The following is a 25,616-nucleotide window of genomic DNA, read 5'->3' on the forward strand; positions in this document are numbered from 1 at the left end:
CTTCTCTCCTACGCTTCTCTATCTGAGCATCGCCATCTCGTCTCTTACGGCTCGCTTCGGTAATTCCTTCTCTCTTTTCTTCTTCTTCTTCTTCTTCTTCTTCTTCTTCTCCTTCTTCTTCTCCTCTTTCTCTTCATTTCTTCCTCTCATTCGCGACCACCATCGAGATGACGACGACAACGACGACGACGACAACGACGACGAAGCAAGTCCTTTTCTTTCGATGGAACTTATCTGAAAGTGAAAGGACGTAAAATGTGGATAAATATCGCAAACTGTTTAGCCGACTTTTTAACGATCGTCCTTAAAAGGTATTCCTTTACAATGTTCCATTTTCGTTTAAAAATACTACCTCGAATTTTATCTTTCCCACTTTTTTACCCCCCTCCCCCTTCTCTCTCTTTTTTTTCACTTTATATATTTTCCCCTTTTTACGTTTTCGATGGATTTTGTTTCGATGAAAGGGTCGCACGTGAACCTCTCCCGCTCCCCCCCTCCCCTCTCCCCCGGCAGAAAGTTTCAATCGATCGTTTTACTTCTCTTTTAACTTCTTTTTTTCCTTCTTTCTTAGTTTTTCTTTTTTTTTTCTTTTTTTGATCATTGTTCCGCAAGAAAAGAAAGATCGAAGACGAAAGTAACGATGTCGTCCGTTGATAATCCGTTCCGGCTATTTAGTTCGTCGAAGCGTGAACGGTTACTCGCCGAGGAACGTTTCTTACGAGAAAAGAAATTGTGTGTTCTTCGCGTCGAAACAACAGCGATGAACGAGCGTTTTCTTGTATTACTTTCGATACCATCCTCTAAACTGTCCTCTTTTTTTTCGGTCTTCCTTCTTTTTTATTTATCTTTTTATCTTTTCTTTCTTTCTTTTTTTTTTCTTTTGTTCATTTCTTGTTTTCTTTTTATTTCTTTCTTTATCGTCTCCTTTCTTTTTCCTTGATTTTTCTTTTTTCGTTCCATTTAACACGATAAAAATGATGATTGATTTCTTCTCTGCAAAAAAGAAAAAAAGAAAAAAAAAAACGAAAAAATAGAAAAGAAAAAAGAAAAAGAAATAAGAACACGAAGAATGTAACGGGTTATTATCAATGACGGAATTATAGATTATACAAATCGTAGAAAGATTAGATCAAAATTTTTTACTTTGAAGTTTATTGGACGTGGTCAAAATAATTTCGATGGAATCTCGTGATTCTACGAATAAATTTACAATTAAATGAATCTAATTAATTTCAATACAGATTTCATATTACGCAATAAAATATCATGGTTTCGTATATTATATTTCAACATCATTTTCATAATTCCAAATACTTATGGGTATTATATTATTTCGATGAAAAATAATTTACATATTAGCTGTTTTAATTATCTATTATTAACATATTTAATTTTGTCATATATAACTGTTAATAATTAAACAAATAAAATATAATAAATGTCTGTCAATCAAAGTGATACCGATCTTACGCCTTTACAAATTTCTATTCTCATGTTATTAAATATCAACGAATTTATCGAATTCGTTTCACGCTCTTTCGTGTTATTGAAAGAAAAAAGAGATAGGATAAATGCGTGCCTGCGTATATATATATATATATATATATATATATATATATATATACAGCACGTGGAAATCAAATTCATTGAAACTATCGAATCAACTGCACGCTTGAATCGGTTCGATGATCAAACGCATAATTAGTTTCTCTCTCTCTCTCTCTCTCTCTTATTCATCTTTGCTTTCGTTGTGAACTATAGCGAGAGGTACGTTCTCTTAAGTATGTATTTCGAACGATTTACATGCTTGTGATTTTTCTTTGAAAAAATGAAAAAGACAAATTGGCTCTCTAGGATTACTTCGATCGGACACAAATTATCTCACCACCTGCTTACTCTTCCACTCTCTCTTTCATTTACTCAATCACTCCCCTTTCTCTCTCTTTCTCTCTCTCTCTCTCTCTCTCTCTTTCTATATTACTGTACTTCGTCTTTAGCCCTCGTAACATTGTAACTTACACGTATGTAAGTTACCAAGGTTGTCGTCGATGCGTCTCCTTAATCGCTTAGTAATCGTCCCATATTACTTAGGTATTTTCTCTGGAATATTCTGATCATACCTCTCGTAGGTATAGATTATATTCCAATTAGTCTGCACATTACGCGTCTTCCCTCAATTTGTAAATATTCTATAAATATATTCTTCTATGAATAAATTCATTTTCAATGAAATTTTGTTATCGTCCCTTTTGTAACGTTCAAGACGAAAATTTATCAAAGATACATATTTATAAATTGTTCAAAATATCCGAGGAATAGTTTTTCTATTTTTTTTTTTTTTTTTTTTATTTTTATTTTATTTTTCTCGAGAGAGAGAACGCGTATATTTCGTCATATATTGCATATAAAAAATGTTATTTTTCTTTTTATTTATCTATATTCAATATCTTTTATAAGTAATATATTTTTTATCCAGACATTAAGTAAATTTCGTATCGATCGAAATAAAGATGACATTTTATCGTAAGAATTTATTATTTTTGATCATTTCACACGGTTGTTATATTCGATCGGTCAGATAAATTATATTTTTTAACGACGCTTATTTATGAATCAAATCAATAAGGATGAGCAAATATTACATTTAACGATCCTGAACTTGGATGAATTTTAATCGATTAGAAACGGCAAATTCATGAGATTATCTTTCTATTCGATCTTCATCGATCATTATCAAGATCCATGTGGGATTCAGGTAAAAAGCTTTTTCTTATTTCTTGTGACGATTACTTCGAAACACGAGTCCTTATGATACTTCTGGTTCATAGGTATCGTTTCCAAGAATAGTCGATAAGAAAATGTTAGAAATAGTTTTTACGTTGGGTAGCTTCTCTTCCAGGTTGATCGTCCTTCCTTCCTATCTTTCTCTTTCTAAAATAAGGAAAAGGATTGAATGTATAGACATTGCCGCGCAGGACACGAAGAAGACGCATGCGTCTTGGCAACGACTATAGTTACAAACGTTCCTAGTAGAGAGCTACTTGACGCGGAAAGGCAAATGGTCGTGTGCGGCCATCGTGATCGGTTCTACGCACGACTACCTTATTATTTCACGACGATCGACGAACGCAGTCCAGAGACGGTATCCGGTAATCAATTTTTCCTTCTCAAGTCGTAAACCGATCGTCGCACCCATCTCCTTCATTTTCTTGTGGAATTTTATTTTATACCATTATGAAACTATGTATATATATATATATATATAGAGAGAGAGAGAGAGAGAGAGAGAAAGATAGAAATATATGGTGTAGTAAAATGAATTTTCATTTATCTATATACCACATATCATTTAATTGTAATAATAATTTCTCTTTCTTCTTTTTTCTTTTTTTTTCTTTTTTTTCTTTTTTTTTTGTGGACTACGTTCTTTGAAATAACATAACCAACGATGACGTTCTTCAATTTTCATGAAATTATTGTGAGAAATGTATATTAAAATATTACGATCGTAACAAATCCCTTTTTATATTGGTGTATCATATATTTATACGATAGTGTACAATATATGAAAAGGTATTATATTTAAAGATAATTGCGTAATAGAATTATTAGAATAATAACATCATTCGTAGTAATAGAAATATGAATTATGTCGAATAATTTACATCAATCCGACATATTGTGAATTATCGAACGTTAATCCAATAAGCGCAAATTAAGAACAAATATATTTATTATTAGCGTTAACACTTATCTATCCATCCTTTAAAAATCTTTAGAAATCTTTTCTATATAACCAATGTATTTTTTTCTTTGCAGGAATTTAAAAAAGAAAAAAGATAATGAAAAGAAAAAAAAAGAAAGAAAGAAAAAAAGAAATACGATTTCGAAAAGCAATTTGATTATCATTCGGTGAATCACTTGTGCTTGTATGTGTGTGTGTGTGTGTATGTGTGTGTATGTATGTGTGCACAGTACGCATAATTTGTAAATACGTATGCATAATTAGAAAATGTTTCAGTGCTTTTATCCTGTGAGTTTGAAAATACCTATATATATATACATATATATATATATATATATATATATATATATATATATATATAAATTAAATAAATTCACTACCAATTATTATCCATTACTATCCGCAATAATATTGTTTATTTTAAAAAATGAACGAAATTTTGATTAATGGAATAACATGCGACCGAAATTAATTTTCGGCTGACGTTTTTTGGAATTCCACCGTCACGAAAATATCGATCCTCGCGCGAAAAAGAAGAGAGAGAGAAATAAAGAAGAAAGAGGGAAGAAGAGTAGGGGTGTGAGAGGGAGAAAGAGAGTGAGACAGAGAGAGAGAGAGAGAGAGAGAGAGAGAGAGAGAGAGAGAGAGAGAGAGAGAGAGAGGAAAAAAGTAACCTAAGAATGTAATTAATGAAGCGTCAAAGATATTCATAAAGCTGTTTGATCCTTCCCTTTGGACTTTTGGTTGGTATTTAAGTCGTGTGACTCTTTGTGAGCCTTGATAAATCCGGTATAATTTGCAACGCGTCGATCGTTAGGTAATTAAATCACATTAAAAGTGAAATAAAAAATAGTTAAAAGAGAAGTCGTAAAAATTAATAAGATTTTTTTCTTTTTCCTTTTTTTTTTTCTCTTTCCTTCTTTCTTTTTAGATAACCATGAGATCACGAGCGTGACCACGAGAGAGAAAGAGAGAGAGAGAGAGAGAGAGAGAGAGAGATAATTTCACTGTCTCTTTTTATCCTTTCCTGATTTAAACACACGTTTTAAAAGATGGCAGCCACACGTAAGAAAATCCTGGCAGCATACCTTCGAGGGCAATTAATTTAACGTATATTGCGACCGAACGTGCTCGAAGAGATACACACAGCACTCGTCGTTATTAATTAGAGACGTTATCGTTTCTGATTACGCCTTCGAGCGTATTGATTTGATCGTTTGGAATACCGAATTATGTTTACGCTCGGGATTATTAAATGATGGTAAAGGGAAAAACAAAAAAGAAAAAAGAATTAGAAATATATATATATATATATATATATATATATATATATATATAGTTTTATAACTTATCTTTTTCTAATACAATGATTGAAAATATTCTTCTATATGTATTTATGTGCCTTTTAACATCCGTATATCATCCGCTTATTGATAAATCTAATTTTTTATGACACCTATGAAAACGAAATTAAATAAAAATTTTTTAATGAATTTCATTCCGATTTAAAGAGCGACAGAGAGAGAGAGAGAGAGAGAGAGAGAGAGAGAGAGAGAGAGAAAGAGAGAGTGAGAGAGAATATATATCTATCTGATACTAAATATTATGAGATTTTGTAGAGATTTGCGTTCGAAGATCTTAAAATGCCTCTATACTTTTGTATGTCGTTATTTTTTTTTTCTTTTTTGCTTTTGTTTTTCTTCTTCTTTTTTCTTCTTCAAAAAATTAATCCCAATATCTCACGAAATCCAATGTCAGTGATCCGGCTCATAATTCTCGTTCTTTTCCTATATTTTGTTTCTCCCTATTTTTAAAAGATTTGCAAAGCGTCGAGAATTCGTTAAAACGTAACGACGCTTTTTAGAGAGGTCCTCTCTTAGTTGTGTCCTTTACCCTTCCTTGGCCGATTATGTCGCGCAATTTACTCTCATTATTCGTAATTGGACTCGTGCCTTGCTCTCTCCCGCAAGCTAAGCACGTATTCTGTTGCACGTACGCACAGCTTTGCCCATTGTTGCGAGAAGGGACGAGCGAGGTACTATACTCTCTTGTGCATAGAAGAACAACGTTCGTGGATAGCGAGATCGCGGTACCGTGTCCGCAAGAGGGAAGAGAGAACCCAACGGCACTTAGGCTGTTTAGCCACCGTAAGTTCTCATCATTAGAATCGGAAAAATGCGTTAGTTTATTACCCCTATAATCGGTGAGTAAGTAATGCCGTCTATGCTTACTCGTACCGTTAGAAAAATTTCTAACACAAATGAAACTCTTAGCAGACACGCGAACGATACTACCAAATTAGATAGACAGATTTTATCCCTTCTGATTTATATCATCCTTACGGTGTTATTTCAAAATTTTTTTTATCTTATAAAGACATTTCGTATCGCGATTTTTTCGTTTTTTTTTTTTTTTGTTCTATTTTCCTTCTTCTTCTTTTTCTTTTTTTTCTTTCTTTCTTTTCTTCTCTACGTCTCGAAATAATGAATCAACTTCGTCGTTTTTAATTTCAATCTAGTGTTTCTATAGAAGCGCCAACAATTCTGTTATGTCCTCCGTTCATAGTAGAAAAAGGGAGGAGGTAGGAGGGCAAGAAAAAAAGTGGACAACTATGATGACGCAAAAGGCTACTTTATTGAAAGTGTTCAACGCGCATAATGGTGCTCGTGTGATCCAGCTAACAAATATATAGGTATTCTCTCTCTCTCTCTTTCTCTCTCTCGTTCTCTCTCTCTCTCTCTCTCTCTCTTTTTCTTTCGCGAGTGTCGCGAGCCTTGCGAAACGAGACTTCGCGTGGGTTTCACGATGTAAGTCAGTAAATCTTAACATCGACGATAAATTATATCGAACGTTCTAATATACGTTACTATATCATCAAGTGGACTTGCACAAGAAAGTAAAAAGAGAGAGAGAGAGAGAGAGAGAGAGAGAGAGAGAGAGAGAGAGAGAGAGAGAGAGAGAGAGAGAGAGAGAGAGAGAGAGAGAGAGATGTCCGAAGAGAAACTCGACTAAAGTGGACGAAGTAAGAGAACTCGTATCGCATCTCATGTTGCTTTCTGAATACGATGTCTCTTCTACTGACACACACACACACTCACAGACATACATACATACATACATACATACATACATACATACATACATACATACATACATACATACATACATACACACACACATACATACATACATACACACATATAAATAGATAGACACATATATGAACGACGATTATGTTATCTTTGATGTCCCGTTAGTGCTATAAAATCCTTGACTATCGAAGCTCCACGAATAAAGTTTCGATTCTTCCTACATGCACATAAGTTCTTTCGTCATATTAGTTACTATTATAGAACGTAGATATATGTTGGTACATATATGTACTTATATTTATATCGTACTCACTTAGTTGCATAGATACATAAGAGAATATAACAAGAATTCTCATCGTGAAAGATAAAAAAAAACGAGAAAAAGGGTTTGGCGCTATAGTTGGCTAGTCTTTCTCGACGAGCATATAATTAAAAAGAAATTAATCGTGTTCGTCACGCGAAGAAGGTGGAAAGTATGCTTGTTTGTTTGTGTGTGTGTATGTGTATGTCTGCGCATGTATACGAGAGAGAGAGAGAGAGAGAGAGAGAGAGAGAGAGAGAGAGAGAGAGAGAGAGAGAAAGAAAGGTAGTAAAACTTGTCATGAAAAAAAAAAATATAGAGTAAAAGAAAAATCTCTCTCTCTCTCTCTCCCTCCTTATTTATTTATTTATTTATTTATTTATTTTTTACTGTTACTCAATTGTATCTTTTCAAGGAAGCTAGGAACTCTTGTTCGTTTTGATCGGATAACCAATGAAGACGGTAATATCTCTCTGTCTCTCTCTCTCTCTCTCTCTCTCTCTCTCTCTCTCTCTCTCTCTATTTCTCTATCTTTCACTCTTGAAACGTTAAGTCTATGTCGTTTTTCCGTCTTAGCCGATACACGTTCGATACCTGGCTTCTCCACTCCTTTTCTTTTGACTCGACATCGTTAGGCCGTCTCTTGGATTTCTCCATTCATCAATTCGAACGGGAAGAGAGAGAGAGAGAGAGAGAGGAAGAGAGAGAGAAAGAGAGAGAGGAAGAGAGAAAGAGAAATAAAGAAGAAACTTAACGTAAGACGGAAAGCTCTCTGGACTTGTGTAGTCTTAGTCGTTTTCACTCGTCGCATCCATCATGAATAATAAAGGGCGTAGACTGACGGTTTACGATCGATCTTTCGGAAAAGAAAAGAAAAAACAAATAGAAAGAGAGAGAGAGAGAGAGAGAGAGAGAGAGAGAGAGAGAGAGAGAGAGAGAGAGAGAGAGAGAGAGAGAGAGAGAGATCAGTCCTATTGGATTTTCAAATAATCGGTGAGAATATAATCATAAAATCTTAGGAATTATATATCGCGTTTATGATTTCGCACGAAAACACGATCAGATCTTTTTCATTTCCCTTTTTCTTTTATTTCGAAATGTCGGAACTCCGAAGCAAAAAAAGAAAAAAGAAAAAAAAAAGAATAAAAATAAGAACCAAGAATAAGTGAGTAAGAGTAGGAACAAGTATGATAAAAAAGGATAAGAATGTAAAACTAACCTAAGAGGAATCTTTTAATTCTTCTCTTCTCTTCTCTTCTCTTCTATTCCGAAGATCGATAGTAGAGGCGTTTCGCGAAAAGTTAGCGAGCAAAGGCGTTGAGATCGTTACTTACTTCAGATCGTTAAATCCGCATTAGCAAGCTCAAGAGAGAGTTTGTATCCTGCGAAAGATAAGTTTGCCGTCGAGTTCTTTGAAATATATACCTACCGGTTTCGAAAGAAAGGGAGAAAAGAAAAAAGAGAGAGAGAGAGAGAGAGAGAGATCTTTTTCTTTATTCCTTTTGAACGAGTTACAACATATATGAAGGTAACATGGTCAAGCATAAAAAAAATTCGAAATTTATATAAACACCGATCTTAAAATTCTTATTATTATACCTTCCCCTCCCTTACCTTCAAATGATCGTTCTTGATTAAACAACGAGAGGGACATTAAAGATCAGAGGTAAAATGAGTCGTCAACATCTATTCTCTCTCTCTCTCTCTCTCTCTCTCTCTCTCTCTCTCTCTCTCTCTATGTCTCCATCTCTCTTTCTTTTTTTTTTTTTTCTCTTTCTGAACGATCTTAACGAAGACACGCGCTAATAGCACGAGTCACGATCAACAATTTATGCTCGATGATTCGCGATCGATCGACCGACCGACCGACGGATCGATCGATCGATCGATCGATCGGTCGGTCGATACTTGATGCACGAAAGCTAGGGAAACAGAGAGAGAGAGAGAGAGAGAGAGAGAGAGAGAGAGAGAGAGAGAGAGAGAGAGAGGGAGGGAGAGAAGGATCTTGATCCTTCTTCGAACGTGATCGATGCCTCAACACGAAACGTACCATTCTATCGAGAAAGAAATAAGGATTTTCTCGATCCACTCGGATGATCATTTTAATAGAGATGAGTTCACGTTAATTTGTTATCCCGACATCAATTCTACTGCGTATAATTAAGTATCTTGTTTGATGTTTCGTTAACACGTTCGCTTCCCACGGAAACGTCATTTAAATATATAGATAGTTATTTACATATGTATGTATATATTGGTAGTAATTGCGCACGTCTAAACGTTCAATTAATGAATTCGATATATATATATATATATATATATATATATATATATATATATATATATATATATGTATTATGTATGTGTATGTATATATTATGTATGTGTATGTATGCATGTATGTATGTATGTATGTATGTAATAATACCCACCTGTCGAACATATAAATTACACTATATAAAATCTATTACTTGAAATTGAAATTAAATTCATCTATTATTATTGATGATCGATCGATACGAGCATAGTTATTCAAGTGACACGAATGCGACATCCTATAATTTAATTCTATCTCTTTGTAATTCTTGTAAGATTTGAAAAGATTCAATGAAACGAAAAAAATAGATAACAAAGAGCGTGAGAGTGTAAGATCGTGAGAGACAGAGAGAGAGAGAGAGAGAGAGAGAGAGAGAGAGAGAGAGAGAGATAGAGATAGAGAGAGCTTCTAAGAAAGCATCAAAGAGTGACAAACGACTACAAAGACTTTAATTTTCATCGATAATAATGTCTATAAGCGAATTGTGCATTTAGCTACGTGAAGTTTCCATTGATTCAATTTCTCATAGAAAGAATATATAGGCGATCATGTAGAGACCATTAGGTGAATTGACCATTCCCGCGAGTATGGCAATGGTAATGGTCGGAATGCAAAGGAATGCATTCTGTTCGGATCCGTTGTTTGTCTTTCGTTTCGTTCGGTCGAGTGAGTTCAACGAGTCGGACGAGTGGGATGAGTAGATAATTGTTTGGTATTTCTTTCGATTATGGATAACCGGATTGTGTATATCTTCTATGTCCTTTAAAAAGGAAGGACAGATAAAATCATTTTCCTAATTAAAAGGCATAAAGGGAAACGAGTTATTGCTTTTTCTTTTAGAAAACGTACGTACACCTGTATCGTAGTATTGTCACAGATGTACTTACTTACATTCCAACGTACTTACTTACATTGGAAAAATGAAAAAAAAAAAAAAAAAAAATATATATATATATATATACTTGGAAATCCTTGACTATATGAAAAAGGATAAAAATTAAAGAAAGAAAAATATGGCGACGATCGACCACAAGATAGAAATAAAATTCAAAATTGATTTTCTTTTATCCTTTTAAACGTATCCATTTTATCTGAATTTATTGCTTTTACATCTTTTTCGCTTTCTCTCTCTCTCTCCCTTTTTCTTTTTTCTTTTTTTTTTCTTTCTTCTTTTTTCTTTTTTTTTTAAATTTGATCACTCATATCTACCTTTCGATGTATAACACAGGCGATAATTTGCTGAATATCGACAACCTAACGAGCAATTTCTCTCGCGATCGAAAAACATTCAATAAATGTCCGAGTGTCTTCCATTTCGAATGAACGTTCAGATAATTTCAATCTTTCTCTCTCTCTCTCTCTCTCTCTCTCTCTCTCTCTCTCTTTTTTTTTTGCTTTCTCACAGTTTCAGACATACTTACATTAGTAACGAGTTACACGATGCAAATGGTTTAAGGAGAACGCGTCCATCTCGCGAACGCGTGTAATCTCTTAAGCGGCAACGATTTAATTTTGTTGCACGATTGCATCTTATCGATATCCTCGCACGCAGGTTTTACACGCAAATGGAATGCGTGTTTCTCTTCCTCATTTACCTGAACGTTTCTCGATTATTAAACTATTAACTTATTAATAGATTTTTTAATTGAACATTTCTCGATTAACGTTATAATCCTTCACTGTGCCTTTTTTTTTCTTTTTCCTTATCAAACGATTTTATAGCTTTTCCGTTATCTTTCTCTTATCTTTACATTCAGTTAATGATTAAATTCAATAAAATGATAAATGATCGATGACTCATTGAATGCATCAATTATATCGATAAATTTGTCTGTTGTTCGAATATGATTTCAAAACGATATGATGTTTTGAAAATTTCGATAAGAAATTTCATATACCTAAATATATATATATATATATATATATAAAAGTATCTTTTTATGGAAACAGTAGGTAACACTTTGTTTTATCCATTTAAAATTTAATCGAATTTTAATATTAAAATACAATAAATTTAATTTATGACTGCTAAGCTGGATAATATTCTGTCGTTTATATTCTTTCGTTTGATAGATAAAAATTTGCGTCACTCGTGATAGAAAAATTGTTATTCCTTTTGTTTCCACGATATTGGATATCAATCAATTATACATTTATTGATTATTATTAGTATGTATTATATTATTTTAATATAATATTTATATAATATATATTTTATATTATTTTGAATATTATATATATATATATATATATTTGTAAGAAAATTTAAATGTTAGTCTTCTAGTCTCTAAGTCTAATACAAGAGAGATAAAGATATATATTAGAGAGAAAAAGAGAGAGAGAGAATTAAGTGACATTTAAAAATCAATTATGTTAATTAGATTCGTGCTTGGAATACATCGTTGATTCGGAAGTTAAAGGCGCGCTACATACACGCGCCTATACGTAAGAATGACACGCGTGTAAATCACAGAAGGGGCGCACCATGCGAGATCTTCTCTGGGTATTAGCAATCTCCTCCTCTACAAGACTGCACGCAACAATTTATAGGTGTTCGCGTTATGTGCACATATATATGTGTATATATATATATATATATATATATATACACACACATATATATATATATACACATATATACGAGTGACCAACGTTCCGTTACCCTACGTGGCTCTTCTATTCACTGGCTCAGCGTGAAACAGATGTCCGTATAACGCCAATTATTTTCATCGAAAGACTTCTCCCTGACGAAGACTCTTTCGTTCGGCCACAAACTATCCACCGATGATAAATGATTGTCTCTCTTTTCTGATGTTTCTTTTTTTCTTTTCATTTTTGTTTTGATTTTTTTTTTTTTTTTATTCTTCTCACGCTACTCTCCTTTGGTCGTCCCTATATGATCTGACCATGGTGGATTAAATCGTGATGATGAACGAGAACATTTTCAATTAGAGTGTATCAACGTTTCAATAGAAAAAAAAAACAACAATAGTAACAGTAGTAATAGTAATAATAGTAATAGTAGATACTTAGGTAATTGATAAAGATTTGTGGATTAGATAAATACTTAACTTAAGTTCAATCTTACAATCAATCGTTTTTATAATTCACATCGAATAGATAATTAATGACAACTATATTATAAAATTCGATTTATAATATTGAAATAAAAAGAATGTGATACCAGATACATCGTATCTAACTATATATATATATATATATATATATACCAATTCCAAGGGATCGAGTTATCGTCCTGATCGGCTTAAAATCAAAACTTTAATCCGATTTGTCGTATACATTGGTAGGTAGGTAGATAGATAAGGTAGATAGGTAGTGCTCTTTCGGATCTTGTTCTCTCCGTAAGATGAGGACGAGAAGAGAATGACGACGTTGTTGGCTCGTTAAGTTATCGAACTCGTTCTACTCGATCTCGTTGTTACCCATGGTATATTCGCCCATGTTACACTCCCGACAAACAATTTCTCCTTCTTATGAAAGCGTCGACAATAAGAGCTCGTCGACAATTTAAATTACTTCGTCGTATTTGTCGTAAACTTTTGATTTTTTTCTTTTAAAAATATACGTATCTTGGATAACCCATTTTGCCCATTGCCGGACAAAAATATAAAAAGTCAGAAAGAAATTGAATGATACAGAGTTAGATTAATAGAGAGAGATAAAGAAAGAGAGAGAGAGAGAGAGAGAGAATGATAGTAAGCGATATTTCATCGTTGTTCCTATTATCCATTTGAGGTCTCGTTTCAAAATATCTCTAATATATTTTACTAAGCACACGTGTGCTACGTCTCTTTCCTTGCGAATACTATCGCGCGAGCGCGCGCGCGAACGACGATTTCCTTATACGGTCATCATGCCTTGAAGCTGGACCGCTCCCATAGGGAGAGAACTGCAATCAAACTGTCTATCGGGTTAACGGCACAAAGGGCAAAGTGCTTTTAACCGTGAGATGTACGTTCTCTTATCTTAACTTTATGATCAACTCGATCTAACTTCTCTCGATCTAGGTACTACTACTAATACTACTACTATTACTACTACTAACCTTGACGATCTCAAAATCCATTAAGCACACATATATATCGTCGTTATTTTGATTTATTTACGTGAAAATTTCATTATTTTTCTTCGGTCAAATAATACATAAGGGGATAATTAAAAAGAAAATGAAATATGAACGTACATACATACGTTCGAGTTATTTACATGTATGCGGGTGCGCGCATGTGTATGTATATATATATATATATATATATATATATATATATACATATAAGATTCTGAGAAGTGCAAGGTAACGGTGCATTGAACGCACTTGAAAGGACATCAAACGTATATCGAAAGGTTCGAATAATCGAACGGCCTCGTGCTCGTACTCGAATTAAAACAGTCACGGTCGATGCGTCGCCGACGTGTAATTTATTCTATCGGACGGATGAATAGATTACAGAGAAAGAGAGAGAGAGAGAGAAACAGAGAGAGAGAGAGAGAGAGAGAGAGAGAGAAAGAGAAAGAGAGAAATATAGAGATAGAGAAACAGAGGGAGTGAACAAGATAAAGAAAGAGGGATAGAGAAGGATAGAAAAGGACAGAGAAAGAAAGGACGATGCCATGCATCGTGCAACACGGAGTCTTACGAATCGTCACTTTAATGACGACTCCGAACCGGTACGAGTACTCCCTTCCTGTTCATTTAATGATACCTACACGAAGACAATGCCACGATCTATGAACAATAAGATCAAGCTGACCTCGCCTCTTCTTGTCTCGCGTGATTCCTTTGCGAGGATTATACCGTGACCATGATTTTCTCTCTTCCTCTCTCTTCCTCTCTCTCTCTCTCTCTCTCTCTCACTCTCCTTCTTTCTTTCTTTCTTTCTTTCCTTAGTATCTCATTTTCTTTACTTCTCTCTTTATCTCTTTCTATTCGCATGCTCGTTATCTTACGGCAAAAGGTTTTCAGATCGAAGAGAAATCAGATACAATGGACCGTATAGAATTAGGCTCGATATCGATCCCATTTAGTATTTACACTCGTTACGAATTGACTTACGAGTTGCAAAAGGCGTCCTTGATGATCTCCCCCTCCGATTATATTTCCGATAATATCTTCTTGCTGAGAGCACACAAAAAGATAAGTACTCTCTCTCTCTCTCTCTCTCTCTCTCTCTCTCTCTCTCTCTCTTTCTCTCTTTTTCTTTCTCGTTCTTTATATCTCATTCTTTATCTCTCTCTTTCTCTCTCTCTCTCTCTCTATTTCTCTCTCTCTCTCTATCTATCTTTCTCTTTTGTTACTACTATGGACGTGGACCATTACACCGACGCTTCTTCGTCTAGCTAGCTCGATAATAAGGCTCGATAAGCTCGAACATACATACTTAGTTATACAACTTCTCTCTGTGTCGCCGTGAACGTGTCCTATCGTAACTTTATTTATCGACTAGCACGGTTCGTACTTACTTACTTACTAACTTGCCGTTGCGGTTCACCGCTTTTCTACTCGTTCGATTCTCAAGTTCACCTTTTTTAATATGTAATCGTAGGATGTAATAAGTACTTACACTTACTTACTTACTTACTTACTTACTTACTTACTATGGTAGTATCACGCTGGAACATGGTTTTCTCTCTTTCTTTTTATCTGTTTTTTTGTTCGTTTTTATTTTTTCTTTTTTTCTTTTTTTTTTTCTTTTTTTTGTTTCCTTTTCGAACCGAAAATATTGCCGCTGGATATTGCAAATTGTTTGTTTCCACGAACACCTTAGCGAGATATCGAAGCTTCGGGGCAATTTTAAGGCTACAGTAGGAACCTTAAGTACGGTCCTGTACCAGTATTTTCACGGGTCGGTTGTTCCCTTTTACAAAAACGTTTAACAACAGGATTGATGAATAATAAATTCTAGCGAATTAAACCAGAGTGTATCCCTCGAGTTATATCGAGAAAATTTATAAACCCTTTGGGAATTTTCTTTCTTCGACGTTTAATCTTCAATCTCTCTTTCTTTCTTTTTTTCCCTCTCTTTTCTTTTTTTTTTTTTTTTAAGATCAGAGATAAGCGCGAATTTTCTTTTAATATAAGATGATAGGCGGTGTTTCGAAAGTTATTCTTTTTTCTTTTTCTTTTTCTTTCTTTCTTTCTTCTTTTTTTCTTTTTTTTGTAATTATATATCCATTATCCTATATCTCGTTGGTATTCGCTCACAATATCTTTCACTTTCTGTTATCTCAATTTTCTTCATTTCTTCTTTGGATAAGATAAATTTTATTTATTAACTTTGACGAAAATATTTATTGTCGCATCTGAATCGTCCAATTCGAGTTGCCGCATTGAACTTCAAAGGGTTAATTTAATTTACGAGGGATAAGAGAGTCGTCGTAATAAAATGAAAAATTTCGAATTAAAGGATATTTTTATTTTTATCTTTTCCTCTCTCTCTCTCTCTCTCTCTCTCTCTCTCTCTCTCTCTCTCTATCTCTATCTTTTTCCATCTAACCGAAGAAGATAATAATTAATAAATATCTTGATATATCTCCGAGGTAATATTAAGTCGTTAGATCGGAAAGAATCGATTGTGGAAACATTTACAAGAGGGCAATTTTGTTAAGCAGGCGCTGATAATGTCCGATCGCGTAGTGGTAAAGCGATATCGTGCTGGACGGGCCCATAAAAGCTTGGGCCCCGGTCGTGCATGAAATACTATGATCCGTTCGCCATCACTGTGGTTTGCGATCAGCCGATATCGTGGATAAAATAAACAAAGCGCGCGCGCGAGAGAGAGAGAGAGAGAGAGAGAGAGAGAGAGAGAGAGAGAGAGAGAGAGAGAGAAAGAGAGGCTCTCTCGTCGTTCTTTCCTCCATCACAATCTACATAGATGCATATATACATACATACATACATACATACATACATATATATATATATATATATATATATATATATATATATATATGTATATGTTGTGTATGTGTCGTGACATTGCATCGATTATCGCTTGCTCTTCCATGTTTCGTGGAAATCTTCATGGTTTTAACGTATCATTACCTAAAGGGGTGGGGGGCGGGGGGTCCAAGACATCGTTCCGTCGTACCGCCTGCTTCCATTTTCTTTTTTCTTTTTCTTTCTTTTTTTTTTTTCTTTGTCTTCTTCCCCGTTCTTTCTTGCTCTATAACGGCCATGATACAAGGACGAAATGCATATATGCTAAGAATACGAGCCCTCCGGTGATATCATCCTCGCTTGTACGATTATTGAAAAAGATTTAGTAGTGAAGATGAATGCTCCGTACAATTTGCACCTTGGTATTCGATTGAAAATTTACGATTTTGTTTTTCTTCTCTCCCTCCCTCTCTCTCTCTTTCTCTCTCTTTCCTAGATAATCGCTCTTGAGAACTCTGTTCAAGTTACAAGCTAAATATATATACGTACATATATACATATATAAATTTATACGATATTTTAAGATATAAATATTTTTCAACCTATTATACATACCTACAATAAATTCTAACAATATTCTAATCGTATTCTTGATTATTATTAACAAATTTCGAATATGTCATCTTTATATTATTTTTTGAAATATTCTTATTATTATTATTATTATTATTATTATTATTATTATTATTATTATTATCATTATAACATTATTTTCTTAAAATGTGAAAGAATAAATGTCTCTATCGTGATCAAGTATGAATCATCAATCAATCAATATAATAAATCTTTAACCTGTCTATGCATTAGCTACTTAGACTTTGTAACATGGTTAGAAAGTGGCGTGCGCCAAATAGATTTCACCGATTTGTCGTCGGCATCGTACGAAACAAGAAGAAATTTACACGAGTTTCACTTCGGCCGATCGTTGAATTGTAAAGCAATAGTAGCGAGACACTTGCAACCAGCGGTGTTACCACGGAGATCGTTGGATATTTAAATTGATCTTTAAGTAAGCCGACAACGACAAAGACTACCTACGAGAGAACGAAGAACGAAAGAGGGAAGAAACGCGGGAATAACTCAACAAGAGGAAGAGAGCGAGAATTCTTGTATTCAAATTCTCTCGAGGTCTTTCGATCGTGACCGTGTCACGTGTTTCTCTTTAGCTTTGCTATGTTTATACATATACATATATACGTACGTTTACACATTCTCTCTCTCTCTCTCTCTCTCTCTCTCTCTCTTCCTTCCTCCCTCTCTCTCTTTCTCTCTTTCATTCACTGATGTTATTGTATGTCTTATACATACATCTTTTTTTCTGTCTCTTTCTCTCTCTCTCTCACACACACACACACATACAACTAATATTATTTGTGTTTATATATATATACTTTTCTCTCTCTCTCTCTCTCTCTCTTTCTTTCTAACTGATGTAATTTATGTGCTTATACATACTTCTCCCTTTTTTTCTCTCTCCCTCTCTCTCTCTCTCTTTCTCTTTCTCTTCGACGTTATTCGTAAGTCGATAGAAGAGGATCGAACGACCGGACAGGGCGCGACGTCCTTTTAAAGTCGAGACGTATCTCTACGGAGTAACGTCAGTCATTCCTCGTGCATTATCTCGCTAACATCTCGTTGACTCTATTTTCTTCTCCGTGTTCGCCGTGTTCGAGCGTAGAGTCTCAGTCGCACGGTTGCGCTGCTTTCAAACGTCTCGCCGATAAGTCTCTTCCTCTATCTTTTTCTCTTTTTCTCTTTTTCTCTTTTTCTCTCTCTCTCTCTCCCTTTCTCTTTCTCTATCTATCTATCTATCTCTTTCTCGTACCAAGAGAGCAAACACCGGCAAGTCGTTGTTCTTGGCCGTGTCGCTATAGGATTAACCCCTTCGATGTCAAGTTTTCTGACTGGCAAAGTGTGCCGCCAATGTTTCTCGATTCGTTACCACCGACAAACGGCTTCTTTTTCTACCTCCCCCTCCCTTCTCATTCTCCCCACTACATCCCTTTTTAATCTTTCAAAATCAAACTCGAATATCACGACGTATCATTAAACATGATTTTTCTTAAATCTCACCGGTAAAGCGATAATTCAACATCCACGAAGAAATCGTATATGCACGTGATATTTAATCTATAGTTACGTTGTTAACAAATTCGTCCTGATTACATCTGAAATATATCGAGGAAGTTCATGATTTTTTATTTATTTCCTTCCTCTTCTTCTTCCTTTTTCCTTTTTTTTTTTCTTTTATTGCTTTTTTTTCTCTTAATTCTTTTTTCCTTCTTTTTTTTTTTTTTTTTTTTTTTTCATTTTGTAACGCCGAAAATCGTTCATCAGATTTGAATGAATGCATCGTTAAACAAGATCGCACAACTCTCTTGTAAAAATATTCTGAGATAAATATATAATTTCTAATCACTTCATCGATTACTTTCTATCTATCTTTTCTCTCAGCTGACTCGCGTCAGCTTGTTTCTTTCTTTTTCTTTTTATTTATTTATTTATTCATTTTCTTTTTTTTCTTTTTTTTTTTTTTAATTATTATTATTATTATTTTTTTTTCTTCTTTCCTCTTTTATTATTGCTCAGGAAATCATTAAGATATGTATATGGTAATTGAAGTATCTCGAAGTGACTTCGTGAATGAAACTCACGATGGACGCTTTTCAATCCTCCTTGAAATTGTTTTATAAGAAAATTCGATTATCTCTGAAGCACTAAGAAGGAAATAGAAAAGGACAAAGAAGAAGAAAAAAGAAACGTATTAAAGAGGAAGAGGAAACATATTGTAAAAATAAATCAAAACAAAATTCGTAGAATTTACATAAAAAGAAAGATGATTAACACGAGTGGTGAAATGATATGAAGGGAGAAGAAGAAGAAGAAGAAAAAAAAAGAAAAAGGAAATAAAGAAAAATTAAAAATAAAAATAAATAAAAACGCGAGAGATATTGTAGAAACGGACGTTGAAAATCGAAATAAAAGTTAAATGATTGGTTCAAGTTGTAGAGAAAAGTCACGTTGAAGAGAAACCGGTCCAGAACGTTAGAGACACATCCGTGTGTCTCTGTGGAAGTTGCGTTCTCTCTCTCTCTCTTCCTCTCTTTCTTTCTCTCTCTATGTATCGCAAGATCGCGTTGGGCCGTATGTATCTCGGATCTATCGATCCACCATGCGTTTATTTTGCTCTATAGAAAGAAAGGATTTTAATCAAGGGCTTTGTTGACGCGCCTTTTGCCGATGATCGCTACTCTCTTTCGCTCGCTCGATCACGTAAGGAATGTTCATCGTCACTGATTCGATCTTTGGTTAAAATGGTTAGAGGGAGGGAGGTGAAGTGTAAGTAAGGGGAGGCGAGGGGTTGAGAACTTGACACGGATGGTGAAGAATCTTTTTATCTCATGAGATCTCTAATTAAAGGATATATATATTTATATACCTCTCTCTCCCTCTCTCTCTCTCTCTCTTTTTCTTCTATTTCTCTCTTTTTCGTTTTCCTTTCTATCTCATCTTGTTCCTTTTACTTGTTACCTTTTATCTTCTCGTTCGGGCCGACGTCGTAACCCCAATGGGACGTTCCGCGTGTCACGAGATTGCCGATTAAAATGATCGTAAATTAATCTCATTTGGTTGCTCGTTTGGATCATCGTCGATTTAAAATTTACATTGTAAAAAAGAAAAAAAGAAAGAAAAAGAGAGAGAGAGAGAGAGAGAGAGAGAGAGAGAGAGAGAGAGAGGAAAAAAGTGAAAAAGTAGAAGATGCCAGTTACGAGGTCCGAGATATTACTGGATATCTATGGGGACGAAACCGATGGAATTTCTCGTGCATACGAGATGTAAGTCTTCGGTAATTAGATATTCGACATTAATGCGATACCTTCGTTATGTTAGCTCCTAGCTACGCGTAATTAGAAATGTACAACGAACGGCATACGATGTATACGGTGAAGAGAAAAAGAGTGAGAAGAGCGAGAAGAGAGGGAGAGCGAGAGAGAGAGAGAGAGAGAGAGAGAGAGAGAGAATACTTTATATGTACGTACATGGTTAACTACGCAGACCTAGCAGATGTTTAATTAAAAATCCTTGCGCGAGTGAACGACGTGTTTGACCGTTATATCCCTACTCGGCACGTATCTATTTTGAGCAATGTGTATGTATGCATTTATATACATAGTTAATACGGTATAGTACGGAATGATCATTGCAAATGTTCGTCGTTGCAATCGTACGTAGAAACTTAATGATACTCTTTTAAATCGATAATAAATAAATTTTTTACTATCTTACGCCTTTAATTTCTTGACGATCGTTAATCATTTTACTACGAGATAGATATCTATCGATCTATCGTTATTCCCGAATAGGAATTATCGAACGACAGTTATTTTTGTTACCACTCTTTTTTTTTTTTATATTTTTGTGAATCCCCTTTCTTTTATATTTTTACTGTTATTTTTTTTTTCTTGCTCTTCTTCTTCTTTCTTCTCTCTTTTCTTTTTTTTTCCTTTTTTCGAAGGAAAGAAAATTTTTTGTTCATTCTGATAAGTTGGAAATTTAAGACGCTTGGATGAATATATTACGTTGATATAATCGAAAAAGAAATTTTATGATTATGATTGTTTATCTTTTTAACGGGTATTGCGTGTGATTTGCGAGAATGTTACGGGTGAATTAATTTAAAGTGATTTAATTTATCGGACGAAATCTCGCATGACCCGACCGCAAGAAGGTAAGATTATAAAAGCATCTAGATACGTAGTAGAGTACATGATAAATATATATATATATATATATATATATATATATATATATATATATATATATCGGAGGGACAATTTCTCGGTCGCGAAGTAGACGGTGAAGATGCCGGGTTGTCCCTCCTCCTTGGTAATTAGACCCTCGATAGATGCCGAGTAACAGGCATACTTTACGATGTTGCCTTTGGATCGAAGTACCTTCGATGCCTGGAATGTCGACCAAGCCATTTGCGATCGTCCGATTCGTTCGGGTGGAGAGATAGAGATAGAGATAGATAGATAGATAGAGAGAGAGAGAGAGAGAGAGAGAGAAAGAGAGAGAGGTAGAAGAGTAACTTTTCTAACAACGATGATAAAATAATGATAGACCCTGTTGATCGTGAGATTGACAAATACGAAACAGAATATCTTGGAAGGCTCGCATTATATTACAATATTTTCTTTTTCTTTGTTTATTCTTTTTTTCGATTGCAACAAGTTGTTTGCATTAACGACGCGATTTTTTTTTATAAATTATTCGTTAATTGTTAACTTTGGAATTTTTATTCGTGTAAAAAGGATGGGTAGATAAAGATAGATATTGAAAGAGAGAGAAAGAGAGAGAGAGGGAGAGAGAGGAGGGGTGGAGAGAATCTTGATGTATATATATATATATATATATATATATATATATATATATATTATTTTTTTATATTCTTTACTTTGTATTAACTTTTTCTTTCTTTCTTTCTATTTGTCCTTCTTGTTCTTTCCAGCGGATATTAAGGAGAGATTAAAAAAAAATGCATGGATCCGTGAATGAAGGAAAGAGAGAGAGAGAGAGAGAGAGAGAGAGAGAGAGAGAGAGAGAGAGAGAGAAAGAGAGAGAGAGAGAGAGAAAGAGAGAGAGAGTGAGATTTTTAATTTTCCTTGTTTACGTCGGCTGTATGACGCAAACTCCGGTAATTAGAGCTGCTGGAAATGGTTTAGAATGGAAAATAAATAAAAAAGAGATAACCGTATGGTTTACGAGCTTGTTTTCGTCGAGCTGCCTTGCTCGAGGCCAACGATGCCTTGTTCTATAAAGAGGGAGAGAGAGTGAGAGAGAGTGAGAGAGAAAGAGAAAGAGAGAGAGAGAGTGAGAGAGAAAGAGAAAGAGAGAGAGAGAGTGAGAGAGAAAGAGAAAGAGAAAGAGAGAGAGAGAGAGAGAGAGTAAAGAAGGATGGTAGCTACCTCTCGACATTGCCTCAATAGTTCGATACTACTACTTCGTACCTTTGGATATGCGATCAGGATGACGCTTCGTGCCAAGGTAAGCGGTAATTAAATCGCTTCGCGATCGGTGCAACCTACGAAGGGTTGGCTCTTTGGATGACTTGTCCTCTGCGTGAGTACCTAAGTGCCTTGAATGCCGTGTTCTCACTCTCAAATAAGAAAGTCTAATAATTCACGCGTCGACTTTTGAGATAATGCATCACTGAATGTCATGATTTATGAACTCTCAACAACTCGAGCTACTTCGATTGAACTGTCGATATCACCTTCTCTCTCTCTCTCTCTCTCTCTCTCTCTCTCTCTCTCTCTCTCTCTATATATATATATCATTTTTCTTCTACGTAAGGACACGTTTATAAATGTCTCTCGTAGATATTTAAATATCACATAACTCGAACATTGCAATTGTTCCGACTTTATCAAATATATCATATATATTGGCTAAGTCGATCGGGATGTTTTGTAATTTTTATGAGAAGCCATTTAAATCGTTTCAATCTCTTCACAAGAATCTAATTATATTTCATTGATACTTAACTATTTCGAAATAATCAATAAAATCAACGATGTAATTAGATGCAATTGAACTAATGTAATAGCTTCATGATGATAAGGATCGATGATAGAAGATCAATTGATTTTTATCCAATTAACATCGATCTTGTCTACGTCTTTGGATTAATCCAAATGAAATGGATATAATTAAACGATAGTTTAATGTAGGAAGGGAAGTTTAAGGAAGCGAATAAAACTAAAAAAAAAAAAAAAAAAAAAAAAAAAAAGAAATAAAAGAATAAAAAATACAAACAAAAAGAAATTAAAGAAAATTAAAGCTAGAAAGTATACCGTTAGGCTATCGAACTATGTAAATTCTGTTACTATCTAACTGACGATTGACGTGTTGAAATTAAATGAACGAAACATATATGTACGTATAGAAAACAGAGAATCTAGTAGTCACGTTAACGTGCGATTATCAATACGATTTGGACATTAGTATGAATATTACCAATTATTTTCTAATATTATCAATTTATAGTTAACACATATGTGTGTGTATATATATATATATCTCTCTTTTCATTGTGATCAAATTGATTAAACTTGTAAAATATTTTTTCTTATTCTTTTCCTTTTTTCTTTTTTTTTTTTTTTTTTTTTTTTTTTTTTTTTGTTTACATGGACACTTTCTATGGAAATATTATTTATGAAAAACATGTATATATGTGAATACTTTCTACCATAATGTTACTCATACATATATATATATATATATATATATATATATATATATGATACATATAAATATATAAACACACAGTATACACACATCTGTCTCTTTTTATCGCGATCACATTTATTAAACTTGATATTAAAAATCATTTTCTTTTTTCTCTTTCTTTTTTATTTATTTATTTGATTCATTTATTTTTATTTCTCTTCACATGTACACTTTTTATTGGTATATATTATTCAGGAAATAAATGTGGACACTTTGTCGCATAATATTACCACTATTATTTATACACGACGTATCTCACAGATCTGATTCTCGTTTTGTCGTGATGAAAATTTATAAAACTCGTTTATAGAAAATTATTATTTTTTTATCTCTTTTTTCCTTTTCTTTCTCTCTCTCCCTCACTCTTCGCACTCTCGAACACTTTCTGATGTGAGAATATTATTTAAGGAAATACGCGTATACACTTTCTGCGATAATATTATTCCTATTTTTTTATTTATTCACATATACCCACATCTGTCTTTTTTCATCGTGATAAAATGTTTAAAACTCGTTGTGACAAAATTTTCTCTTTTCTTTTTTTTTTTTTTTTTTGTTTTTTTTTACTTTTTCCTCTTAAACACTGACTTCTTACCGTCTTCTGACTTATCAGAATATTATTCAAAAAATCATATTTCGCACCGATCATATTTTTAGCTTCTTTATCACCGTTCGATAGGAACGTCATATCTCTTCATGGTAGGTAATCCAATTTGTAAATCCGTCTATGGCTATCGTTTAAAGTACATCTGACGTGTACGATGCACAAATTGGATCGTTAAAATTGATTATTTTGACGGATGCACCTTATTTCCAACTCTATCAGCTGATCGTCCGGTGTCGTCCTGTAATCTAGTTTTCTCTCCCTTTTCTCCCTTTCTATCTTCCTCTTTCTCTTTCACTTTATTTCTCTATTTCTCTCTTTCTTATTTTTCTCATTTAAAATTCCTCTTACTGTTACGAAGCGAACGACGCATTTAGCTCGCCACGGTCGTTAGAAGCTCGCTGAACTTCATTAGTCACTGTCATCCGGTGGCCGTGCTAAGTTCACGACGAAAGATCTTATGAATATGCGAAGGAAACGTACTTACCTCTGTCTAGTTCTCATGTCTGTTTTTACGCTCTTCATTCTTAAGTACGATACGACACAAAATCTTTATGATTATTCACACTTCTCAATGATACTTGAGACTGTTTGATTTTAACCCTTTTAACGTTTGAACAAGTAATTATTTAATAATTAAATGATTATTTAATAATTAAAATTCAATGTTTTTCCTTTTTTCTTCTAAATTTTTTTTTACAAAGTAAAAAAAAAAGGATAAAAATTTCAATTGGAACGGTCAAATAAGGATTAGAGAAAAAATTAGGAGAAAAGTAAAAGAATTTATTTTTCTTAAATATATCATATGATATATTTCTGTATGTATATTTTCTTTATAATTATTTTTCTTTTTTTTTTTGTTTGATATATATATATATATATATATAAAAATCAGTCTTCTCTAGTATTATACTCGAGACTTTCCAACATGAATGATCAAACGTTTCAAATAAATAAATTGAAAATTAAATTTGTTTTTAATAATATTTTACTAACTATGACAATGATTTTAATTGGAACCACCAATAGGAGAGACATAAAGAGAAAGAGAAAGAGAGAGAGAGAGAGAGAGAGAAAGTGATAGAAAAAGGGCAGATGATTTTCCTGTTGTTTACATTATACAATATACATATGTATATCTACGTGTATATTTTATTTTCTTCCAATTTAATTTTTATATAAAAATTACATTAAAAATGAAATTTTATACGAGTACTCTTAGTTAACGAGTTAGATAATAATTGATAATATTTAATATATTTAAAAATATTTGTTTAGATTGACAATATCATGACCTACGTCGCTG

The 25,616-nt window shown here is 33.7% G+C and overlaps 1 protein-coding gene across 8 annotated transcripts in view; it reads left to right on the forward strand.

Annotated features, from left to right (window-relative positions):
* The window catches only part of LOC124421631 (ankyrin repeat domain-containing protein 6), a 133,645-nt gene that overhangs the window by 9,242 nt on the left and 98,787 nt on the right, over nt 1–25,616 (forward strand). For 3 of the 8 annotated variants that reach the window (XM_046957021.1, XM_046957022.1, XM_046957030.1), the window contains exon 1: nt 20,138–20,249. The exons of 2 other annotated variants lie outside the window; for them this stretch is intronic. In XM_046957021.1, coding sequence (XP_046812977.1) covers nt 20,173–20,249 — 77 coding nt within the window. In that variant the 5' untranslated portion in view covers nt 20,138–20,172. Of the gene's footprint in view, nt 1–3,047; nt 3,150–5,772; nt 5,893–20,137; nt 20,250–21,088; nt 21,143–25,616 lie in introns of those variants that run through there. 3 more of the 8 variants (XM_046957026.1, XM_046957027.1, XM_046957028.1) reach the window with 3 other exon arrangements.

This window comes from Vespa crabro, chromosome 2, assembly GCF_910589235.1.
Source record: "Vespa crabro chromosome 2, iyVesCrab1.2, whole genome shotgun sequence".
NCBI lineage: Eukaryota > Metazoa > Arthropoda > Insecta > Hymenoptera > Vespidae > Vespa > Vespa crabro.